Source organism: Panthera pardus, unplaced genomic scaffold (genome assembly GCF_024362965.1).
Source record: "Panthera pardus isolate Hobbes unplaced genomic scaffold, ASM2436296v1 HiC_scaffold_12, whole genome shotgun sequence".
Taxonomy (NCBI): domain Eukaryota; kingdom Metazoa; phylum Chordata; class Mammalia; order Carnivora; family Felidae; genus Panthera; species Panthera pardus.
In genome coordinates this window covers 27,766,656-27,789,557 of record NW_026526677.1, presented here as the reverse complement: position 1 = coordinate 27,789,557, position 22,902 = coordinate 27,766,656, and the positions used below count along the sequence as shown (strand labels likewise).

Here is a 22,902-nt window from a genome sequence, read left to right as displayed (position 1 = left end):
TGGGCAAATCTTTTCTTTTCCTCCAGGTGAAATTTTTCAACATTGATTTTTCTCCTCATAAAAATATTTTTTATTCCAAACTCGGCCAACAATTTGATAATCAGTCAGTGGTTAAAAATCAGGTATTTGAGTTTTCCAGCTAATCTCTCCCTACGAACAGTGAATATCTTTCCTACATGCTTATAGTTTCAGGGACTCCTTTTGCTCAGGCATTCCTGAGGTATGATAGGATTCTTAAACATATTTCAAGATTGGAAATAAATAGGCATCTTGTGAGAGTCTAGGCACAGACATTTTTACAGTTTGGGGAAATAGGGCAGAGATTTGCCTATTAGTCTTGAAAAGACGACCGTGCAGTTGTTGTTGTTGTTTAACTGCTATATGCCATGACTTGCCGTGCTGACTTCATACTTTTAGACCGCCACGTGAGTACATGACTTAGAACAACAGAAGGAGGGAGATGATATTTAAAAAGACGTTGCTCACCCCTCACACTTGTATAAATATTCCAATTATAGATTGCTTTCAGGGAAGCCCTCTTCATTCTCATCGATTTTTCTTAAATATACATGTCTTGAGAATTGCATATCATCTCAAAAGCATAAGCAAAGATAAGTTTCCTTAAGACAAAACGATCACCAAGGGACCAATTTTAAGAATTTAGACTGTTGTCTGTAAGAATGCAGTTTGCTTCCTGTTTCTCCTCCTGTGCCTTTTGGTCTGATCACATGAAAAGCACCTCTCATTTATTGACTGCACACAATAGACCAGCCTCTATTCTAGTCTTTTTATGTGAATTATCTAATTGAATTTGCACAGACGCCAGTGAGGTAGGAACCCTCCCTGCACCCATTGTACAGATGAGGAAACCCCGGCACAGAACAGTTGCATCATTTGTCTCCCCAACTCCCAGAGCCCATCCTCTTAACCACTGTGCAGTAGGACTTCCATATAAACCCACCACACTATCTATCTGCCTTCACATGACATAATACATATCCTGTGTTTCTGATCTCACCAAGAGGCTGGATGTCAGGTTTCATAAGAATCCTTGCATGGATAACTCATACCAGCAAACAATAGACCGGCAGATAAAGTAGGAAAAGAAGACAGTCATAGCTTTTCTCAACTTAATTTTCCAAAAATGCCAGGGCACTCCTGACAAAAGAACCCATTAGCCCAGCAGTGAACAGGTCATTCGGTTGGAAGCATGTCCTTCTTCCTACTGGGTCTGGGGATCTTGAAGCCAGGCCAAGATTTCCAGTCATTTCTGCCAGATTAGGGAACACCAGGGGGACTGGCTCCTTGACATGATAGAAACAGAAGCAGTGGGAGATTGATTTAATTTCTCCAAAGCTGACTACGTTAGAATCCCAACAAGAAAGCCTGGGTGTAAAAATAAATTAGTAAATAAATAAATAAGCAAACACACACACTCGCAACACAGGCAAATCTGAGCCCTGGGACTGATGGCAGCCTGGATTGTTTCAAAATGTTTCCATAGAGCAGGATGTGTTGGGGCCTGCACAAGAGACAATCAGCTCCAAGGGCTTTGGGAATCTCTATGTTTTGCAGCAACAATTCTTAACCTCTTTGTCCCCCCTAACAGCTAAGGGATGCAACACACTCCTGGCAGTCACTGTGGCTCACTTGGGTAGTAATTTTCTAAACCCCATTAGACAAAATGCATAATTTTAGAAAGATGTCCCAAACTGATCACTGCTAAAAGGCCAGACCATATCTTTAAACTAACTTTGGCATTGAAATGAATTCCTCCCAGTGCATAAAGCAGGTAGAAAAAAAATGTCACCTTAATATTTAAAAGCAAAAATGCATCTGTTTCAAAGTATTTTTCTAAATGTTATTTTCTGAATGCAAGTCATGGAGAAAATAACAAGGTGATGAGGAGGGAAAAGAAAATGCCCCAAATGTGAATGATCAGGTAGAATAAAGACCCAAGTGATTTTCCCTATGTCAGCCAAATTAGCAATCCCTTTATGTGGTTGAGGAATCAACCTTTGCTTCCAAAGGACAAGGAATAATCATATTGTTCCCCCTGGCATAAAAATACACATCCTCAACCTTGATTTGTGTTTGGAGTTTTAAAAAATGTGACAGAAATGGGGTCAGGTATACATGTGCCTTGGCAATGAGGGAGACTCTGGAACAGAACGTTTGAACTATAACTTTGAAAATGAATGCCCACCTCTCAGAAGCAGAGACCTTTACAGGCTCCTTCTCCTCAGGTTTCTCTCCAGCACCTTGCCCAAGCTCCACACCCTGGTGGTCCTCAGGGAGCCTTCATGGTAAACCCTAAAATGTGGCTGAAGGGTTTGAAAATGTTGAGGATGACTGGTCCACTGATGCCTCTCAGAAGAGATGGTGTTGAAGGTTCTGCTGTCGGGGCACAGCCACCAGTCATTCCAGGGGTGTTCTTCAAGGAAATGTGTGGAAATGTTAGTGACAGCCAGATGGCTTTGCAATTGAGAAGTAGATGTAAATCTATAATAAGAGGTACAATATCAGGCAAGATTCTGCTGCAGAAAACAGAAAACATCAAGCCATTGGAATAGGCCAAAAATGACTGTGCGGAGTTAGGCGCTCACAAAACCTTTGGAGGGCTGGCAGTGTGTTCTGGGAGAGACTGAGAACAGAACCCCAGGGCTGGCCCTGACCAGGGCCGGCTGCCTCTGCCCCCAGCAGGACGGTGGGGAGGTGGTCTGCCCTGGGACAACCAGGGAGCAGAAAGACGGGCTCTGGCTCATTTCCTGGGCCCAGCCTGCACATCAGTGCACCTCACTGACAGAACCCCGTGTCCTGCATAGCCACCGCCGCGGAGAGGGCCCCAAGCGAGCATGGGCCTGTCAGCCTTGGCACTGGAGGAGCACCCGCGGCAAGGAGGTTGTGGAATGCTGGCCGCCATCCCCACAAGTGAGAGATGCGATGAGAATTACCAACCAGAGCAATATTTGGGGAGCGGTGGGGAGACTAGTGGAGGCACGTTTGGCCAAGGGGAAGATGAAAGCATCACTCAGAGCTTAGTCCCCAGCCTCTGGCTGAAGGCGTGGGTGTGCTGTGTCGGGTGTAATAGGGCTTTTATTTGCTGGCGTCTCTCAGCTCACAGGGCAACCAGCTCCCTTTGTGTCAGGTGAACGGTGGTTACTAGAAAGAGAGGAGGCCAAAGGATCAGAGCAGTTGTTTTGATGGGTTCCATCTGCAGAGGAATGAAATATGATCTGGAAAGCCCCGACTGCCTGTAACAGCTCGTAGCAAGTCTGAGGCCTTCTAGGGAAATTTGTCAATCCTATATTATTAATGGAAGCCTCTCCTCCTCACTCCCCAGCACATCGCCAGCATCTTATGGCTTTGGGATCATGGTCAGAAACCAAGGAGACTAGTGCTGTTTCGTGTTCCCAGTTAAGGGGTGGCCAACTCTTGGTTTCATCGGGAGGCAAATGGGTGGATTTGAGCATTTTGTTTGTTATGCTCTGAACTGGGTGCTCTCGTGTCGACCCCACCCTCACCGCCATCACCCTCTCCGCATCCAAGCTGGGACTGTCTTATCTGTGTCCTCCCAAATCAGCCTTTAATCTCTTTCTCCTACCTCTGCCAGCTAGCTTAAGCTGTTAATAAGCCTGGCTTGATACATTGTCTCAAGTTAATTTATGCCATATTATATTTTATCGGGGGGCTTTTGATCCTAAGGATAATAAGAAACCAGTCCCCCAGAGGGTGCTTAGGCAGCTCAATTGGTTGCGCATCTGACTCTTGATTTTGGCTCAGGTCACCATCCCAGGGTTGTGGGATCGAGGCCTGCATTGGGCTCCATGCTGAGTGTGGAACGTGCTTAAGATTTTCTCTCTCTCTCTCTCTCTCAATCTCTCCCTCTGCCCCTCTTCCCTGCCCACGCTGTCTCGTGCTCACTCTCTCTCTCTCAAATTAAAAAAATAGAAAAAGAAAATCAGTCTCCCTGATTGAGCCCAAGGCAAAGTAGTGGAGGTGTTTGGTGGTGAAGGGGGCGTTTTGCTGTAGTCCAGATCTCACCGGGCTGGTGGCTGTCCAGATACTTGCTAACCCCGCAAAAATGGAGGCCACTTTGCAAGTGGGGAGCAGGAAGTAGATTCTCGTTGGCAGCTTTGGAAAGGACCGGGCCAGGTTTCAGGATGGCCCTGTGACCTCACTTGGAGCCAGGCCCCCCTCCAGGCCCAGGACTTCCCTACCATGCAGGCAGTTTCCCGCTGGGCAGGAGACAGGCAACTTCCTCTCTGTTGTAAGCATGCAGGTGCCATCTGCTTGCTCATTGTCTCTGATTCCCTGAGCTCCGAGCACTACTGCTGCTGCTCCTGATGCCCACCTGCCCATCCCGCTGCTCCTGGACTCTGAGACCGCATAGTCTCTTATGGCAGGCCAGGGTCCCCAGTGTGCTCTAGGTATGGACACCCGTAAGGAAAAGGAATGAAGCAGGATTAGGCAGAGTTAAAAGTCGGGCTGTGGTACAGATGCTACAAGGCCTCAGCTAACCTCACACGGCCCCGCAGAGTTGTTCCAAGTGCGGATGAAGCATCTGGGCTCTTGTACTCTGGCACTGACCAGCCATTGGGTGTCCGTGGGTGAGGCAGCTCTCTTTAGCCAAAGATAATTCCTAATGAGAGAATTGGCCTTGCTGATTCCCGCCGATGCCCAGGGAGGCAAAGGCAGTTCCCAGTTGACAGCTGAGCGCTGGCCCAGCAGCTGGAGGAAAAGTCCTACTGTCCTAGCAGCATAGGACACCAACCACTCCACCCCAGGTCCTCCCAGCGCTGTGTGCTCCTCAGCTCACCTGTGCTCCCAAATCCTTCCAGGAGCTGGAGACCAGCAGACTAATGAGAATCCTGTTCAGTTCTTCTAGCAAACGTTTACCAAGTGCTGTGGCAACCATGGCATCGTACGTGCATTGAACATCAGGGAGACTGATTTTCTTTTTCTTTTTTTTTAATTTGAGAGAGAGAGAGCACGAGAGAACATGGGCAGGGAAGAGGGGCAGAGGGAGAGATTGAGAGAGAGAGAGAGAGAGAGAAAATCTTAAGCAGGCTCCACACTCAGCATGGAGCCCAATGCAGACTCCATGTTGTGAATGCAGCATGTTGTGAATTCAACAATGTAGACCCTGAAAGACAAAGGGGAAAATTTAAATATTGCCCCCGAATTAGCTTTTGCATATATTCTGTTTGTACATTAGAGATTATATATTTCTTTTCACACATAACTCTATACTGTTGTATACACAGGCCATGTGTGCTGTACCACGTGGACAATTAAAGGGCCTTTCAAAGGTTTTACTTTCTTTGATTTTTTTTTTAACATTTATTTATTTTTGAGACAGAGAGAGACAGAGCATGAACGGGGGAGGGGCAGAGAGAGAGGGAGACACAGAATCGGAAGCAGGCTCCAGGCTCTGTGTCATCAGCCCAGAGCCCGACGCGGGGCTCGAACTCACGGGCCGGGAGATCGTGACCTGAGCTGAAGTCGGACGCTCAACTGACTGAGCCACCCAGGCGCCCCTGATTTTTTTTTTTAACGTTCTCTGATTTCTACTTTCTCTGCTGGCATTAGCATGTAAGCCCCACAGGTGATTCCACCATACTCCCCGTGTGGGGGTCTCTGGAGAAGAGAAAGATGGATTAACTCGAGGCTTTGCCCCAGGTGCTTTTACACACTAGCAGAGCAGACAGGTGGAAGCACGTGCAATAGGGCTGTGGCTGTGACTTTGGACGGGAAGAGGTCCGTTTCTGTCTGTGCCACGGCTTCTGCAGATCCAGACCCAGACAGCAGTACCCAACCACTGCAGAAGCCACCAAATAGCTGGCGGAAGAGTCCTTCTAAAACACATGCTCTTACTTGTATTTAAGTTTTTCTTAGTGTTTATTTTTTGAGAGAGAGACAGAGACAGAAGATAAGCGTGGGAGGGGCAGAGAGAGAGGGAGACACAGAATCTGAAACAGACTCCAGGCTCCGAGCTGTCAGCACAGAGCCCGACGTGGGGCTTGAACCCACAAACCTCGAGATCATGGCCTGAGCCAAAGTCGGACGCTTAACTGACTGAGCCACCTGGGTGCCCCAAACACACACCCTTATTTCAAGTTCTTTAGTAGTTTCCCACAGCTCTAGGGGTAAGTTTAGACCCTCAGCTTCTGGCTCAGGACTCATCTGCTCTGAGCATGCCCTTCTATCTGATGCTCTCCACTCCCTAATCCATCCTTAGCTCCGGGCCCTCTACACCCTTCCCACATTTGTCATGTGGACTCACTTCTCTGTGTCTTTGCCTGTGATTATCTCTCTGCTCAAAACATCTCTTCCCACCTACTTCATGCAGCCAAAGTTTCACAGTCTCAGCCCTACTGAATTTGGGGACTGGGTAACTCTTTGTCTGGAGGGCTGTCCTGTGCATTGTGGGATGTTTAACGGCATCGCTGGTCTCTACCCACTAGTTACCATAGCACCTCCCAGTTGTGACAACCAAAAATGTTTCCAAAAAATTGTACCCTCGGGGCAGACCCACTAAGGATTGAGAACCAGTGATTCGGGCAATGCTTGCAGAACTTAGAACATTTTCTCCCCCAAAATCTTTTCCTTGACCCCATACCTATGGGTCTGACTTAGGTGTCTGTCCTCTGTGTTCCAGAAGCACCTGGGACTCACCTTCATCAAAGCCCTTATTCCTTGTTTCCGTCTGTCGATTCACTTGTGTTGTTTCCTCCATTTGACTCCTCAAGGACAGGAATCATGTTTTATTCATCCTGGAAACCTCAGCACTCAGAATAGGAACGAGCACATAGTAAATGCAGTGCCTCTATTTGTTGAGCAGATGAACAAACAATTGTGTCAACCCGAGGTGGTGACTCCCGAGCTGAGACTTGAAAATATGGGGCAGATTTATAACTCTGAGTCATATAAACATTTGATTCGACTGGCTTATCAAAAGTGTAGATGAATGTATGTTACTGTTTGAAGTTCAGTGTAAATAGTGGTTATCAGTTAGGATGCTTTGGCTAAAATGACAGAAAACCCGACTTGAATCAAATGGTCTTAAATCATGAAGGGAATGTACTGAGTACAATAAATCCAGGCTTGGTCTGATTGGGGCTCCAGTTGTATTTCTTCACATTATGCTGCGCTGTCCTCCTTACGTGTTGGATTCATCCATAGGTTGGCTCTACTAGAAAGTGGCTACAGCAGCCTTGGCCCTATAGCTACATACTCTGTTGACCATTGAAAGAGAGAATTTCTTTTTTCCAGCCATGAAACAAAGTGGGTTTTACTATAACTGAGCCTCTGAAGGTCAAGTGCCCACCCCCGTATCCATGGGAGACTTAACGCTGATTGATTTAACTCAGTCAGACCTTACATAAGACCTGGGGTAGGCTAGTCCTCCCCTCCCCCAGACCACTTGGCTGAGACATGGGGAGAGGAGTGGATGGGTGCTGAGGCCATTGCAGTATCTGCTACTTGAGGAACATTGGTAATTGGGCCTCTTAAGGAGCAACACCAGTGTCACCCTCCACATCACCGGTCCCTCTAGTCTCAATCTTCTCTTCTTCGGTAGGCCCTCCATAAAGAGAAAGATGAGAGCGGTGAAAAGCCAATGGCCACTGTTCCTCATGGGCTCAGGAAGTCTTAGCTACAGCAAGAAGTTATGTTTTAGGGGCAGAGAAGGAGAAAAGGGGATTTTTTTGGATCCTGTCTGGCTTTTTCAAGACAGACCCGAAAGGAGAAAGAGAGATCTGTGTGGGCGGTGGGAGCGCCTGTTTTGTCATGGGATGGTGTGGACTTTCAAAACTGATCTACTGTCTCCTCGCTGCCTGCAGCACCAGCTCCGCTAGGAAGATGAGGAAAAACAGGTGATGGCTCCCCTCAAAAGTGCACAGTGAAATAGCTCCCATGAGAGAAGCCATTCTTAAGTGTTCTCATCTATAAAACGGGGATACGAATGGCACCTGCCTTACAGAGCTGTTGTAAGAATTAAATGAGTTAATGCAGATAAAGCACATAGAAAACATATAGTGAACATTGGCTGTTCTAACTATGGCTAACACAGTCCAGGAGAGAGAGACGGAGACTATGTTTTGGTTCTTTTCCATTCTAGCACTTTGGACATCTCAGGACTGCTATGAATTTTATCACACATTGTGATGTTGTGATTTATGATAAGAAATATATGTTTGGTTTTCATCCACTATTCCTGGCACAGAGCTCCAAAAACCCTTGGGATTTCCCAAGTGATGAGAAGATTAAGGTGTCTTTTGTTATGTTAATGAGGCGACTTGGAAAGCACCTAAGGATGGGGGCTGGTTGTCTGTAGAGCCAACCTTGTGATTAAGGGGGTTGGAACTTTCAGTGAAATTTGCAGTTTTGCTGAGACTTTTAAAAATTCCATTTGTAGGCACCTGGGTGGCTCAGTGGGTTGAGCATCCAACTCTTTTTTTTTTTTTTTTAATGTTTATTTTTTTTATTATTTATTTAGAGAGAGAGTGAGAAGCAGGGGAGGGGCAGAGAGAGAGGGACAGAGAATCTCAAGCAGGCTTCACTCTGTCAGCACAGAGCTCAGTGTGGGGCTTGATTCCACAAACATTGAGATCATGACCTGAGTCAAAATCAAGAGTCGAACATTTAACCGACTGAGCTACCCATCTGCCTCTTGATTTCAGCTTGGGTCATGATTCCAGAGTCATGGGATCAAGCCCCACGTGAGGCTCAGCACTGAGCATGGAGCCTGCTTAAGATTCTCTCTCTCCCCCTCTACCCTTTCCCCACTCATACACGCTTGTACACATGCGCTCTCTCTCTCTCTCTCTGTCACTCTCTTTCAAAAAAAAAATTCCACTTGCATGCCTATTGTGCAAAAGAAGTCACCAAACCCTTAATCTGAGCCCTCCTACCTGTTCTGAAAGGTACTAATGTCCCTTTATTGTCAGAGAAGTTTTTGATTTTCAGCTCAGCGCTAATCACAGCTCCACCCAGTAAAGAGAACAGACTGAACAAATTCTGCACCTTCAGCAGAAGGCAGGCTCAGGAGGCAGCTGCTGCCTCCACCTGTGCCCTGCTAGCTTTTGTCCCCACAAGGTGAAGTGAAAACCCCTGGACTCTGGTTTCTAGAAGCAATATTGTGAATATGTGTCTGCTTCCTCAGTGGCAGGCAGCACTTGCAGTGGGGCCGTTCTGGCCAGGGCAGGCAATAGATGGAGAGAAGCAGTACTATTTTGTGTTGCCCAAGGGACCCTGTTTGGTGGAGAGAAAAACGGACATGGAGCCAGATCAAGTCATCATGGCCACCTAGCCCAGAAATGGATCCTGCTGAACCCTCCACTTGGTCTCTGGGACCTTGCTGTGAAGGTGCAGAATTTGTTCAGTCTGTTTTCCTTACTGGGTGGAGCTGTGATTAGCGCTGAGCTGAAAATCAGAGCCTTGGGGCAAATTCTTGCCTGGGTGAGGCAAAGCGATGTTGCACATACTTGTGTGTCCTAGGAAATATGGCCTTCTAAGACGTCTATCCACTTTGGGGCTCAAAACTCAAGGAATTCTGGAATAAATGGCCACAAGAGCCCTTCGTCCCTCCTCTTCAACTCTATTCTGGTTAAGGATGTCTCATGTGGTGTCTAAATGACGTGTCTCTTGATCCGATGGGGGCCCCCAAATGTGTGGGGATGATCAATAATCCGGTAGAAGCTGATGGCGTGGGTGGTGAAAGAATCCACCTGAGGCAGAGCAAAAGAAACAGAAGTCTACTGAATACACTGCAAGGGAGTGGTGGGCAGGGCAGCAAAGGAGAGCCTGTCTGCCATGAGGCAGCCCATGGGAGCTGTTTTTAAAGGGGGAAGATGAGCAAGTATGGCAACTTATGGAATTTTCCCTTTTTTGGTAACTGGGCCTCGTTGTAAGTAGCCCATTGGTTAGTTAGCATCTATGGATATTTTGAGGTCACCTGATGGGCCTGTCTGTAGTCAGCCAGGTGGTCGCTGTGGGCCCTTTCTACATTCCATTGCTCAAGCCCATTTGCCTAAAAGTGGCCTCTATATCTAATTCATTTTAGACACTTGGAAATGTCTTTTACTGGTAAAGGCTTTTGAGCAGAGAACCTCCAGGCTCTTTTTAAGATGAATTTCCACTTATTCATTCAACAAGTATGTATTAAAGTCCTACTATTTGCCATTCTGGGATGTAACAGGACACACCACAAAGTCCCTGCCCTCATGGAGCTTCTGTTCCAGTAGGAAGGACAGGTAATAAACATCTGATCACACAGATGTTCAGCACAACGTCAGAAATACTGTGGAGGAACATAAAGCCGGGCAACACAATGGAGGAAAACAGGAGGCACTCTTTATAGGTTGGCTGGGGTGAGGCTGTCTGGGGAAGTGACTTCTGAGCAGAGACCTGAAATGAGGGAGCTAGCCAGGTTGGCACCTTGGAGAAGAGCATTTGGGCAGAAGGAATAGCAACTGGGAGGGCACAGAGGAAGATGCATGCTTGGGGAGCTCAGAGAACATCAAGGACACTCATATAACAGGGTACTCCTTCTTGATAAAAGGTCTCAATTTCGACTCCTTCCTTCATTTCATCCTCAGATCTCATCCCCAGCAAGTCCTGTCAGCTCTCTTTCAAAACATTTCTCGAGCTCATCCACGTCTTCTTTGTACATGACCACCCTAATTCAAGCCCTTGCCATTTCTCCTTACCTGGATTCTGCAAGAGCCTTCTAACTTGCCTTCCATAAATTCCAATCACACTTCTCTCTTGCTTAAAATTCCTCAAGAGTTTCCCATTGCCCTTTGAAAACACTCCAGCCTTCTTACCACGGCCTTCAAGACTCTACGTGATCTGGCTCCTACCTGCCTTTCTAGCCCCATCTCCTCTGACAGTTGGGGCTCCAGCCACATGGTCCATGTATTGGTCAGCTCAGGCAGTCCTAAGTACCACAGACCTGGTGACTTAAAACAACTGCAATGTATTTTCTCACAGTTCTGGGGGCTAGACATCTAAGATCCAGGTGTTGGCAAGGTCGGTTCCTTCTGGGGGTTGTGTGGGGAAGGATCTTCAGGCCTCTCTTCTTGGATTCTAGATGGTTGTCTTTTCCCTGTCTTCATACTGTCTTCCCTCTTTACATGCCTGCGTCTAAATATCCTCTTTTATAAGAACACCAGGCATGTTGAACAATGGCCTCATTTTAACTTAATTACCTCTGCAAAGACCCTATCTCCAAATACAGTTTCATTCCCAGGTCCTGAGATTAGGACTTCAACATATGAATTTGGGGGGTTCACAATTTAGCCCATAACAGTCCACCTTACTTTTTCTCAAATACTACAAGCTCTTTCCCATCTCAGGACTTTTTCATAAGCTTCCCCTATGATCTTCCCATGGCTAACCCCTTCTTCAGGTCTTCAAAAATGTCACCTCTTCAGAGAGGCCTTCCCTGACCATCCCCATAGAATTAATGATGTTGGCCAAGCCTTTTTGTTTTGTTGTAACTAAGGCAAATTTTATGATAAAATGTATAGGTCTTTAGTACAAGTGGATGAGCATTGACACATGTGTGTACCCTTATAACCACCAGTCCACTCAAAATATAGGACATTTTTATCACCTCCTGAAAGTTACCCCATTCCTCATGGCATTCAGTCTGCACCATACCCCACTCTGGCAACCACATTCCTGATATCTACCTTCATTGTTTTACCTGTTCTTGGACTTCATATAAATGACATCCATCATTCAGCATGTACTTGTTTGTGTCTGACTTCTTTTGCTTAGAATTCACCTATGTTATGGTATGCATCTGTCATTTATTTACTTTTTTTATTACTGAGAACTATTGTGTCGTATAAATAGACCACTAATTGTTTGTCTGTCATTCTGTTGTTGGACATTTGGGTCGTTTCAAGTTTGGAGCTACCAGAAAGCACTGCCATAAATATTTTCACGTACATATTTTGCAAACATATGTGCTATGGTCTGAATGTTTGCATCCCCCCAAAATTTGTATGTTCCAATCCTAATCTCCAATGTGTTGGTATTAGGAGGCAGGGTCTTTGGGAAGTGACGAGGTCATGAGTGTGGAGTCCTCATGAATGGGATTCGTGCCCTTGTAAAAAAGACCCCAGACAGCTCCCTCACCCCTTGCTCCATGTGAGGAGTGAGTCCTTGTGAGGGGGAGTCTTCCATGTAAGGATATAGTGAGTCCTTCTGGGTCACAGACCCAGAAGAGGACCTTCACCCAGCCAAGCTAGCATCCTCCGACTTCCAGCCTCCAGAACGGTGAGAAATACATTTCTATTGTTTATAAGCTACTTGGGCTGTGGTATTTTGTTCTGGGAACCTGAATGGACCAAGACAACCTTTTCCTTTATCTTGGATAAATATATGTAGGAGTGGAATTTCTGAGTCATAAGGTATATGTTCAACTTTTAAGAAACTACAAACATGTTTACAAAGCACGTGTACTATTTTATCTGCCAGCAATGTGACAGTTCTAATTTTACTCCTCAACCTCACCAACATTTGTCGTTATTAATCTCCTTCATTTTAGCCATTCCAGTGAAAGTGAAATGATAGAATTTCCTAATTGCTAATGATGTCGAGCATGTCCTCATGTGTTTATTGGACATGTTATGTATCTTCTTTAACTGACATGTCTATTCCAGCCTTTTGCCAAATCTCTGAATTGAGTTGTCCTTTTGTTCTTCATTTGTAGGAATTCCATGTATATTCTGGATACAAATCCTAATATTTTCTCCTGGTCCATGGCTAGTCCTTTAATTAGGTGTCTGATAGAAAACCAGTTTTTAATTTTGATGAAGTCTTCGAGCTATAGAATATGCTCTGGGACCAGGCAGTAGGACTGAGCTGTGTCCTAAGCTGTGTCCCATGAAATACTTTCTAGAAAGAAGGTACTCGGGGTCCCAGCAGGGCTGCCATTTCCTTCAGGTTTGTTCTACGGTATTTCAAAGAGAAGCTGAAGTAACATGGATACTTAGCCCCTGTGTGGGCTGTCCTAGGACAACACTGAAAGGAGCACAGATTCTCACTCTCTCCAGTAGGCACCAGGAGTCAAGCCTAGGGGGTTCATGTATTCAGGTGTGGAGAAGAAATGGCCTTAATTTCTTCTAAATATCTATGGCCTTTGCTGCCGAGTGATGATATGCCATAAGAATCCAAGATCTTCAATATGTATATATGCTCTGACCCCATAATTCTACTTCTAGGGGTTTAACCCAGGGCTGAATCCATGGTTTATGCACAGTGTTAATCACAAGTATACGTATTTCAGCTTTGTTTCTATAGTAAGATGTTAGGACACCATCTAAAATAGTGGACTATTGCATATAGCCTGAAAACTCCATATAGCAGAATGCTATGACATCATTTAAAGGTATTCCCTATAATACATATATTTACTGGCAGAGACATTTCACAATGTTGTTGTATAAAAAAGGTTTTAAAATATTATATATAATCCCATTTTATAAAAAACCTTATATATGTATATATACGTGTGTGTGTGTGTGTGTTCTGTTTATAAAACCATGACCCAGATGGCTCAGTCTGAGAGAGTGTCTGTGTTAACAAAAGTAATTTTTAAATACTTCTACTCCTTCACTCATATTTTTCATATACATGAAAGCTATTATATCATGCCCAGCAATACTTTTTAAATTTCCTCAGTTCCTCTCCCAGTCACATGTCATAGCTGCTTCTGCACCTCTCTCCAAAATCCCACTTAAAAATCCTGCAGCCCACACCCCTTCTGCCTGTTCTTTCTTTTCCACCTCATATTTTCCATTATGAAAGCTGGAGAATATGTGTGTCCAATGCTGCGCCCTCCTTGGAAGGGGGGAGGGGAGAAACTGAGCATTCTTCCTACTTGCCCAGGATGGGGTAGTGAGAATTGGGAAGAGAGGGTTGTTGGCAATGCTCCCGCATTGGTAATCTTTCTCCCATTTCATATGCATAGGAAGCATCTAGAAGGACATGCACAAAGGCCAAAATGTTAACAGTACTTATTTCTGGTGGTAGGATTAGAGTGGATTTTAATTTTCTTCTTCTTGCTTATCTGTGTTTTCTAATTTCCTGTCATGAACAGACATTCCCTGATTAATTTCTTAGAATTTTTATTGAAGTACATCTTGATTCATTTATAAAATAGTTTTTTTTTAAGAAAAATAGTTCTTCAGTGCTTCACAAGAGTATGAGGTTGGAGAAGCAAGTACTGTGAACTTCAAGTTAAAGAGCTTTAAAAATATATTATCTGTCCCAGATGCAGCTCCCAACATTGTACCCAAGCCAAGCATCTGTCAACACTGGGAGGCTTGTCTTTGCTCCTGTATCCCCCTTTTTGTCAAATAAAAGCAAAAGATATTTTCAGAAATGTGCAAGTCAGGGAGAATGGCTTGGGACAAGTTAAGCCAGTAGACATGATTATGCCTTATCTGGAAAATAGGTACAACCATATGGTCCTCAGGGATGGGTGAGATAACATGCTTGGAAAACCCAGTACAAGACTGGCCCATTACTGGTCCTCAAGTACATTTGAGCACGTGCTATGTTAAGTTCTTTCACTCAGAAGGCAATTCCTGGTTCCGGCTTTGGGGTAGGCCCTGGGATGGAGGCTGTGGACATAAGGATGAGATGTGGGCTCAACCCTGTAGGCACTCCCAATCTATGGGATGAAGAAATAACAATAATGATAGAAGCTAATAATTATCAAATGCTGATGTGCCAGATACTCTTAGAGGAGCTTTATATCTATATAATGGTGTTTTCCATCTTTCTAGTAATCTATGAGATAATTATTGTATAGTCTCGATAATTATTGTATAGTCTGTCTTCCTGGTCACAGAAGTCTGTTTGTCCCTCTCTCAGAGCCCATTTCTGTCGTAAGGTAATGGATCTATTTAGATATGTACAAAGGGTAATCTGCCAGTTATAGGCAACATATTGAATGATCTATTTCTTCATCTGTAAAATAAGGAGAATCACAGTTGCTACCTCATAGATTACTGAAAGAAAAAATGAATATATATAAAGCACTTAAAACAGTGTCTGGCACATAAGCTGTGAATAACTGTTAGCTGCTATTTTTGTTGTCGTTGTCCTTGTTATTTGTCTCCTCCTATATACTGGGAACTCCTTGAGGGCTAGGTCACTATCTTATTAATTGCTGTATCCACAACTCTCAACCCAGGACCTAGGTGAAATAATAATTGTCTGTTACGTAAAAGAGCAAATTTATCACTGCTCACATATTTCAAGGTGGGGAAGGAGGTTGGCAGGGTATTCCCTTCATGAGTAGACATCGGATTCCCCCCAGAATGATGACAGTAGGAGGAACCCAGGCCCTCCACAAGGCCTGTGAGAACCACAAGGTCCTTCACAGATTAAAGATCAACTCCCCCATTTTATAGATGAGGAGACTGAGGCTTAGGGATTTCATGTGACTTGCCTGTGGTCATACAGCTCATCAGCACTCGAATGAATGTGTTAGGAATGTGGGCTCTTTAACGTAACCTCAAGTTATACCCCATGGGCAGTTAGACAGGATTTCATATTGGTTTAATTTCACAAAGCTTTTTTGGGTATTCCAAGTATCTGATGCTAAGCTCCTACGAGACAGAGGTGAGTGGGCTCGGGGAGTGTCCAGACTTGGACAAGACAGACATTAAATAAGCAAATACAAGTGTGATGAGGGGGCATCCCAGGGTATAATGAGAGTTTGTCTTGTTTCCATTGGTAGATGTCAAGAGACTGAAAAACCAAGTGAGAAGAGTGGGAAAATAGGAGGCTGGAACAAACGTATCGAAGTTACTTGGGTTATAACTGTGGGCCCTCCCGTTAAAGGGAAGCCCTGTCCCATATGAAATGCAAACCCTGGGGTGGGAAGCAGAGGCTGACTTCTGTTGCAGTACTGTGGGGTGGATGCAGTGGGAGCGTGGAGAAAGTGTCTCCACTTCCTCAGCCAAGGTTATCTCTCCCCAGCAGTATTACTCAGAGAACCAACCTGCCAAGCCAGCACAGCTCCCCCACCCCCACCCCCCCGGGGCTCCTGGGAGAGCCTCAGAGTGGAGAGTTGTTGCTAAGAAGTGTATTTTTGTCCTACTTAAGGCACAACTATAAATTCACATAATAGATCTACCAATATGACTGAAAATGCATAGCACAACTCAGGGGTGGGAAAAATCATAGCTCACCCCAGTGCCATTAATCTTCCACCTGGGAGTAGTTTAGCATTAAGCATCCATTATTTATTAGGGAGACGGGGATGCAGGGAGGAAGGGCAATGTGTGGGTAGCAACCAGTATTGACAGGGAAATGTGAGAGACAATGCGGTACAGCAGGATGTGCAAGGGCCAGGAGCTGAGAGGACAAGGCTCTGCCATTGCCCACCTGGGTGACTTTGGATAAGTCACTTAAACACTCTGGCCTTGATTACCTCATCTGTAAAATAGGGTTTGATTTAAATGGTCTCCTCAAGTCCTTCCAGGGTCTGAAATTCTATCCAGAATGTTCTATGCATTGTGAAGAAAATTTTTGTCAGAAGTTGCATTCACTACCCTGGAAGGAATCCCCAAGCCTTCGGGGAGCACATTTCCGGGAAAGCGATCTCAAACCTCTTCCTAAAGATCCCCAATTTATAAGAGCCCCACGGGGGCATGCACCCAGGTATGAAGTGTCTAGGAGTTTGTTTATTATGGCAAAAGTAATTTTGCCTTCTACTCCAGAACCTATTTTGACCTGTGTTCATATCAAAATAGTATTCTCAATTCATACTATAGATGGTTGTTGATAAATCTAGAATTGAAGGTTGACAGAGAACCTCATCTTTTGATCTTGAACTAGGGCTAAGCCTTAACTCCGGGTGATACAATTAGAGGAAATGTCTCCTTTTTTGTGTTTTCTGTAATTTCTATTTTTTCTCTAATGCACTTATATTAATTTAAGACTAAAGGAAAGTAAATAACATTTTTAAAATAGGAAAAATAGGGACGCCTGGGTGGCTCAGTCAGTTAAGCATCCGACTTCAGCTCAGGTCATGATCTCATGGTTCATGGGTTCAAGCCCTGAGTTGGGCTGTGTGCTGACAGCTTGGAACCTGGAGCCTGCTTCAGATTCTGTGTCTCCCTCTCTCTCTGCCCCTCCCCCACTCGTGCTGTGTGTGTGTGTGTGTGTGTGTGTGTGTGTGTGTCTCTCTCTCTCTCAAAAACAAATAAACATTAAAATATATATAAATAGGAAAAATAACAAATTGCTGACCTTCCATATGTAGATTTTAAGGAGGGAAAGACTTCCCTTTATGAACAAGTTCCCTGGTGACCTTTTCTTATGCTCTATCTCATGTATCCAGTTTATGCATAGTAATTACATGAGAAGCAGGTGCAGGTGAATATATAAAAGTAATAATAATGACAATTATGGTGATGACGGTGGCTACTATTCCTGTGTTTCACCATACGCTACTGTTCTAAACTTTGTGTGTATCATTGTGTTTAATCCTTGTAAGACCCCTGGAGGTAGACGCTATTATCCTCATTTTACAGATGAGGAAATTGAAGCAACAGGAAGTTAAGTAACTTTGCAGGTTGGAAAATCTTTCATGCCCTGTCTTTTATCTTCTCAGCACACCTTTTATATCTGGCCTGGCTGCAGCCTCTACCCTACCCAGCAATAACTTGACCATGTCACCTTAGCGATCCCTTGGCTTTTGCTTCTGCCCTGAGGCTTCTCCATCTCTGTTCCGTGGGACACCCATGGGAGCCCATTGCACCGATCTGGCACCTGCACAGATCTGAGAGTACAAGGACACTTTCTAGAGGAACTCTTGACTGATGGGGGCTGAGGACTGGTAGACAAAATTTTGTTCTACAATCTTAAAGCATATTCTGCTTGGTTCTTGGGAGCATCCTGGTGGGATTAAGCTTCAATTGCCCACAGCAATCATGAATTTAGTGCCCACCCTTAATTGGCTTTTTTTCCTTCCCTCAATTTACTCATCTCAGGCCCCAACTCCTATTTCCTGGAATTGTTTTCCAAAATAAATAATCTGCATATAAAATAAGTCTCAGGTCCTTCCTTTTGGAGGAACCTAAGCTAAGACATTGCCAATGGTCACACAGCTGTTAAATTGTGGCACGCAGGTAGGAGAATGTTCATTCCACGTAAAATAATAATAAATACCCAGAACTAGGGTATAAATACATACATCTTTTTAAATGGGTATGTGTGTATGGAGAAGTTTACATGCACACCCGGATAGATTTAGGAGTAGAACAAGTACACCAAAGGTTAATGGATTTTTAGATTTTTTCCCCCTCTTACTTATCTGTATTGTCTAATTTTGCTAAAGTGACAATGTGTCACTTATGTCGCGGATGGACAGCAGAATGGCAAACTGATCTGTGCTGATTTATTCTCCCAGAACGCTCGAGTCTTTTAGAAGACAATAGTAGCCACGGACACGCTTGAAGTGAATGTGGATTACTCTCCTACAGCCTTACTTTCAGGGTGTCACAAAAATAAGTCTCAGACCAAGAGACCAAAGACACAGGCAGATTCATTGAATAAGCATTCATCTGCAGGTGAGCATAAGACAGTCCATGCAGCCTGCTCTGGAAGCTCATGACGCCCCAGCCTCTGCCCACTTAGGTACTGCGGCTACTCCCTAAATGGAAGGTTCACAGGAAGAAGGTGGGGGAACATTCCAGATCAGTCGGTCTCAAACTTGAGCAGGCGTGAGAATCTCCTAGAGGGCTTGCTAAAGCACAGGTTGCTGGACCCTGCCCCAGAGTGTGCACCACACTTTGAGGTCAGTGATCTAGAGGCAGGATTTTGTTGCTTTCTCTGATAATTGGTATCAGGCAACCAGCAGTCCCCTACATGGCTGGACACGCGACCCTTTAGAGTTTAGTCTAGAGCACCAACACTTAGACTGCCAGACGCTCTAGATTCTTTTACCTAAAATGCATGAGGGTGGAGAATCTCTCTACAAGGTTTTAGAGATTATCACTAATGTTGTCAATGAAAAGCCATTTCTCATCATCCTTATGACAGTTAGCAAAGCCTGCTGCATCGCTCGAGCTATGGGAAAGTGAGGTACGCATGGATAGCTGGAGTGTGACCTTACTAACATAATGCTAGCTGACCCACCCTGTGTGTGAGTTCCAAATGGGCAGCTAGGAGATAACATAAATGAACATTTCACCTAATATCACATGTCCAAGCTGAACATTTTAGAGTAAGTACAGACAACATTAATGGGAAGGACAGTTCATTAACAAATCCACGGGCGTGTGTTTGATCCCACAGACTGAGCCTGAGATCATAGAGGAAACCAACATCGACAGAGTGAATGAGCCCCGGGGCTATGCCCGATCAAGGCAGATGAAAGGTCACTCGGAGACCTCCACACTGAGCTCCCAGCCCTCCATCGATGAGGTCAGGCAGCAGATGCACATGCTACTGGAGGAGGCCTTCAGCCTGGCATCTGCAGGCCACGCGGGCCAGAGCCGGCACCAGGAGGCTTACGGCTCAGCACAGCACCTGCCCTACTCGGAGGTTGTGACCAGTGCTCCAGGGACCATGACGCGGCCCAGGGCAGGGGTGCAGTGGGTACCCACCTATCGCCCAGAAATGTACCAGTACAGTCTGCCTCGACCGGTAAGTCCGACGTCCCATCCACCTGCCACCATCGGGTCAGCTATGCCCAGGGTGTTATGACAGGGGTCTCAGAGTGGGAGCTTCTAGTGGTAAATCACCTTGGGATTTTGAGACATACTTTTCTGGACCCTCATCCCGTCCTCCACCCATGATCCAAGCCTAAGCCTGTGGGCACAAGCACACAGACAGCCCTTACATCAAACCACAGTACATTTTAGAATGAATTTCCTTTTCTACTGTCCCTCCTGTAATGGGTTGACCTCATTCTTCATGCACTGGTGGTTTCCTGCATTTCCAAGTGTGAGGAAATGTCAGAACACATTGCAAAGCTGCATGTTAGGGGCCATGCGCCTGGTGGTTCAGAGCAGAGGCTCAGGGGGCAGGTGGTTTGACTTCGAATCCCTGCCCGACCACTCACTAGCCTTGGAGACATCATTTAAATTCTCTACCGCTGAAATGAACAAGATAACCAACTTCCTAGGGTTGTAAAGATTAAGCGAGATGATATATCTGAGGCACTTATAAGAATGCCAGGCACAGATGCTGCAACGGTGTCACTCGTGATTATTTCATTTAGTGGTAACTGCACCTCCGTATCTGAGAAAGCACCCAGTGACTAAAAGCTTCCATAATTTAAACAACAATTTTAATTAGGATGCGTCTCATTCATTACCATAGCATCTACAGATATCTTTTTTAAAAGATGGATAAGCCACAGACCATAATAAACAATGCAATGTGCATGTACAGATTCCATCCTTGTAATAGTTCATGACCCATCCCCAAGGGTTACTCATTAATAGAGCTTTATAAATTGTCATTGTGATATGTAATTACATAACAAAAGCCAACATTTTTTGAGTGTTTTAGTCATTAGGTATTGATCATATGTATGTTAGCTCATTTATTTAGTCCTTACTACAACAAGCCACTGAGGCGAGTACTTGTTTTGTCCCTATTTTACAGATGAGGAAACTGAGGTTACACACTTGCTCAAGTCACACAGACAGGAAGGGGCACAGCTGGGACCCAAAGCCAGCTGTGTCCGGCTCCAGAGCCCATGTGCTTAACTGGCATGCTGTTCTCCCTTGTGCTATGTTGCATTGCCTCTTTCATTTGCAGTAGACTATTTGGGACATCTGTGGGCCTGTGGAGCCTTGTGATGATTTCACACCCCTACCCTCCACGGTCCACACCACACAGGCACTTAATAAATTGCTGTTACGCTACATAACTACATAGCCTGCACACTAGTGTGAATTTCTTTATTGTTCTCCTTTGCTCCAAATTTCTCCTCTCCTCCAAGTCACTGAGATGTCTCCCCTTGACACTGCTCCTCATACCCTCTGTCCTTGAATGTCTGTGTCTAGCCTTACCTTTCCTGTTGGCTGAGTTGAACAGGACAGACTGAAGATCTGGGGTGGGGCGGCTGTGTTTGCTTGGGGCTATCATCACTGCAAGGCTTTGTCCTTAGGTTGGGAAGTGCAGAATTTCTGTTTCTATTCACTTCACAGTGACCAGCCCCTGGGAATTTGACTCAAACGCCGATTACACTCACAATAACTGATTTGTTATTAAGGATTCGAACTTACAAACCTGCAGTGAGAAGCTGGGTGACCACAGAGGCCAGAATACTTCCATTTGCTGGTCAGTGTGGTCTTTCGATAAGTAAAAGTCAGTCTAAGGAAAGTAAGACATTGTCAGGAGAGCTGGTTATTATTGGAGCCGTCTTCTCAGTCTCTGATACACAAATCTGGAGAGTACAGGCAATAAAGGACATAGGTAAACACCAGCCATCTTTTTTATATCCCATTTTCTGAGATATGGGTAGAATACGATGCAAAATTCTTCAAGTAATTTTTAAGCTAAAATAGAAGACTTTGGGGCAATGTCCAGATCTTAAGAATATGAGTTAGCCTCCGCCATCAGGGAGGTTTGCTGGGTATGTTTGAATAGCTCTGCCTTCCGGAAGTGTGTCAACAACTCTGGAGCCACATGCTCTCCTCAGTTGAAGTCCAAACATCCTTTTTTCCAGAAAGAGTCAGAATAATTCTCACTGAGCCTTACAAATCCATCAACTTTAAAACACTTCCCTTTGGGGGTGCCTGGATGGCTCAGTTGGTCAAGCGTCCAACTTTGGCTCAGGTCATGATCTCGCAGTCCGTGGATACGAGCCTTGTGTTGGGCTCTGTGCTGAGAGCTTAGAGCCTGAAGCCTGCTTTGGATTCCATGTCTCCCTCTCTTTCTCTCTCTGCCTTCCCACACTCATGTTCTGTCTCTCTCTCTTTCTCAAAAATAAATAAACATTAAAAAAATAAATAAATAAAATACTTCCCTTTGGCCATCATGTTACTGTTTGCACAATTAGAACTTTCTGATTGTCCACTAAATTGGTACCCACCCTTATGGGGGAAAGAAGAGATTTTTCTCACTGAGATTGAGAAAACACCCTGATCTCACCACATTTATAAGCAGCTCTTCAGTGTCTGTCCCCTGGGAAAATCACCTGTCTCTGTTCTGTATTGATTCACACTGACCTCAGTTTTGTTGGTTCATCCTTCTTGATCTCCATACACGGACCCCGTGCCTGGATTTTCCCTCAGTCCAGAGTAGAATGGCACACACCAGCTAAATGACCTTAGCCTGGGGCTACAGCTCTGAGCCTCAGATGCCTCAGCCATGAAATAGTGGTGATGAGAGGGCCACGGTAAGGATGAAGTGATCATTCATGTAAAATGCTTGGCACGGTCCTGCACCTGGTGAGCACCCACTGCTTGTTTGCTGATGTTTGTCAGAGGGCTTTCAGATGATGCCTAGCACCTCAAATTGCCTGAGAGATGGTAGTCATTATAATAAAAATATCCTGTCCTTTTCACAGAATTCCACTAGTTATATCCCTTTTCCTGACTGTGCTGACACTACTTCTATTCCTCCTCCTGCTCTATTAAATTCCTTTAAGAGCATGCTCTGGATGCCCCACCCGAGGGTCCCAGAGAAGCCCCACTTCTGGTTAAAGACGATTCTCAAGAACAGCTGGAGAATCTGGCTCTGGGTTGGAGGCTAGCTTCTGGGGATCCATAAAGAGGTCTGGTTTCAGAGAGAAAAAACATCCAGGATGAGTCTTCAACTGCTGACGGAATCCACATCCATGATGCCTCAATTTAACAAAACCATCAAAAAATTTCTTATTTTTAGCACATATGAAGACCTAGATCGTTC

At 45.0% G+C, this 22,902-nt stretch overlaps 1 protein-coding gene across 2 annotated transcripts in view; it reads left to right on the top strand.

The window, feature by feature from the left end:
• KIAA1549L (KIAA1549 like) overlaps nt 1-22,902 on the top strand; it is a 267,579-nt gene that overhangs the window by 224,476 nt on the left and 20,201 nt on the right. For both annotated transcript variants that reach the window (XM_053899846.1, XM_053899845.1), the window contains exon 17: nt 19,333-19,683. In XM_053899846.1, coding sequence (XP_053755821.1) covers nt 19,333-19,683 — 351 coding nt within the window. The remainder of the gene's footprint in view (nt 1-19,332; nt 19,684-22,902) is intronic.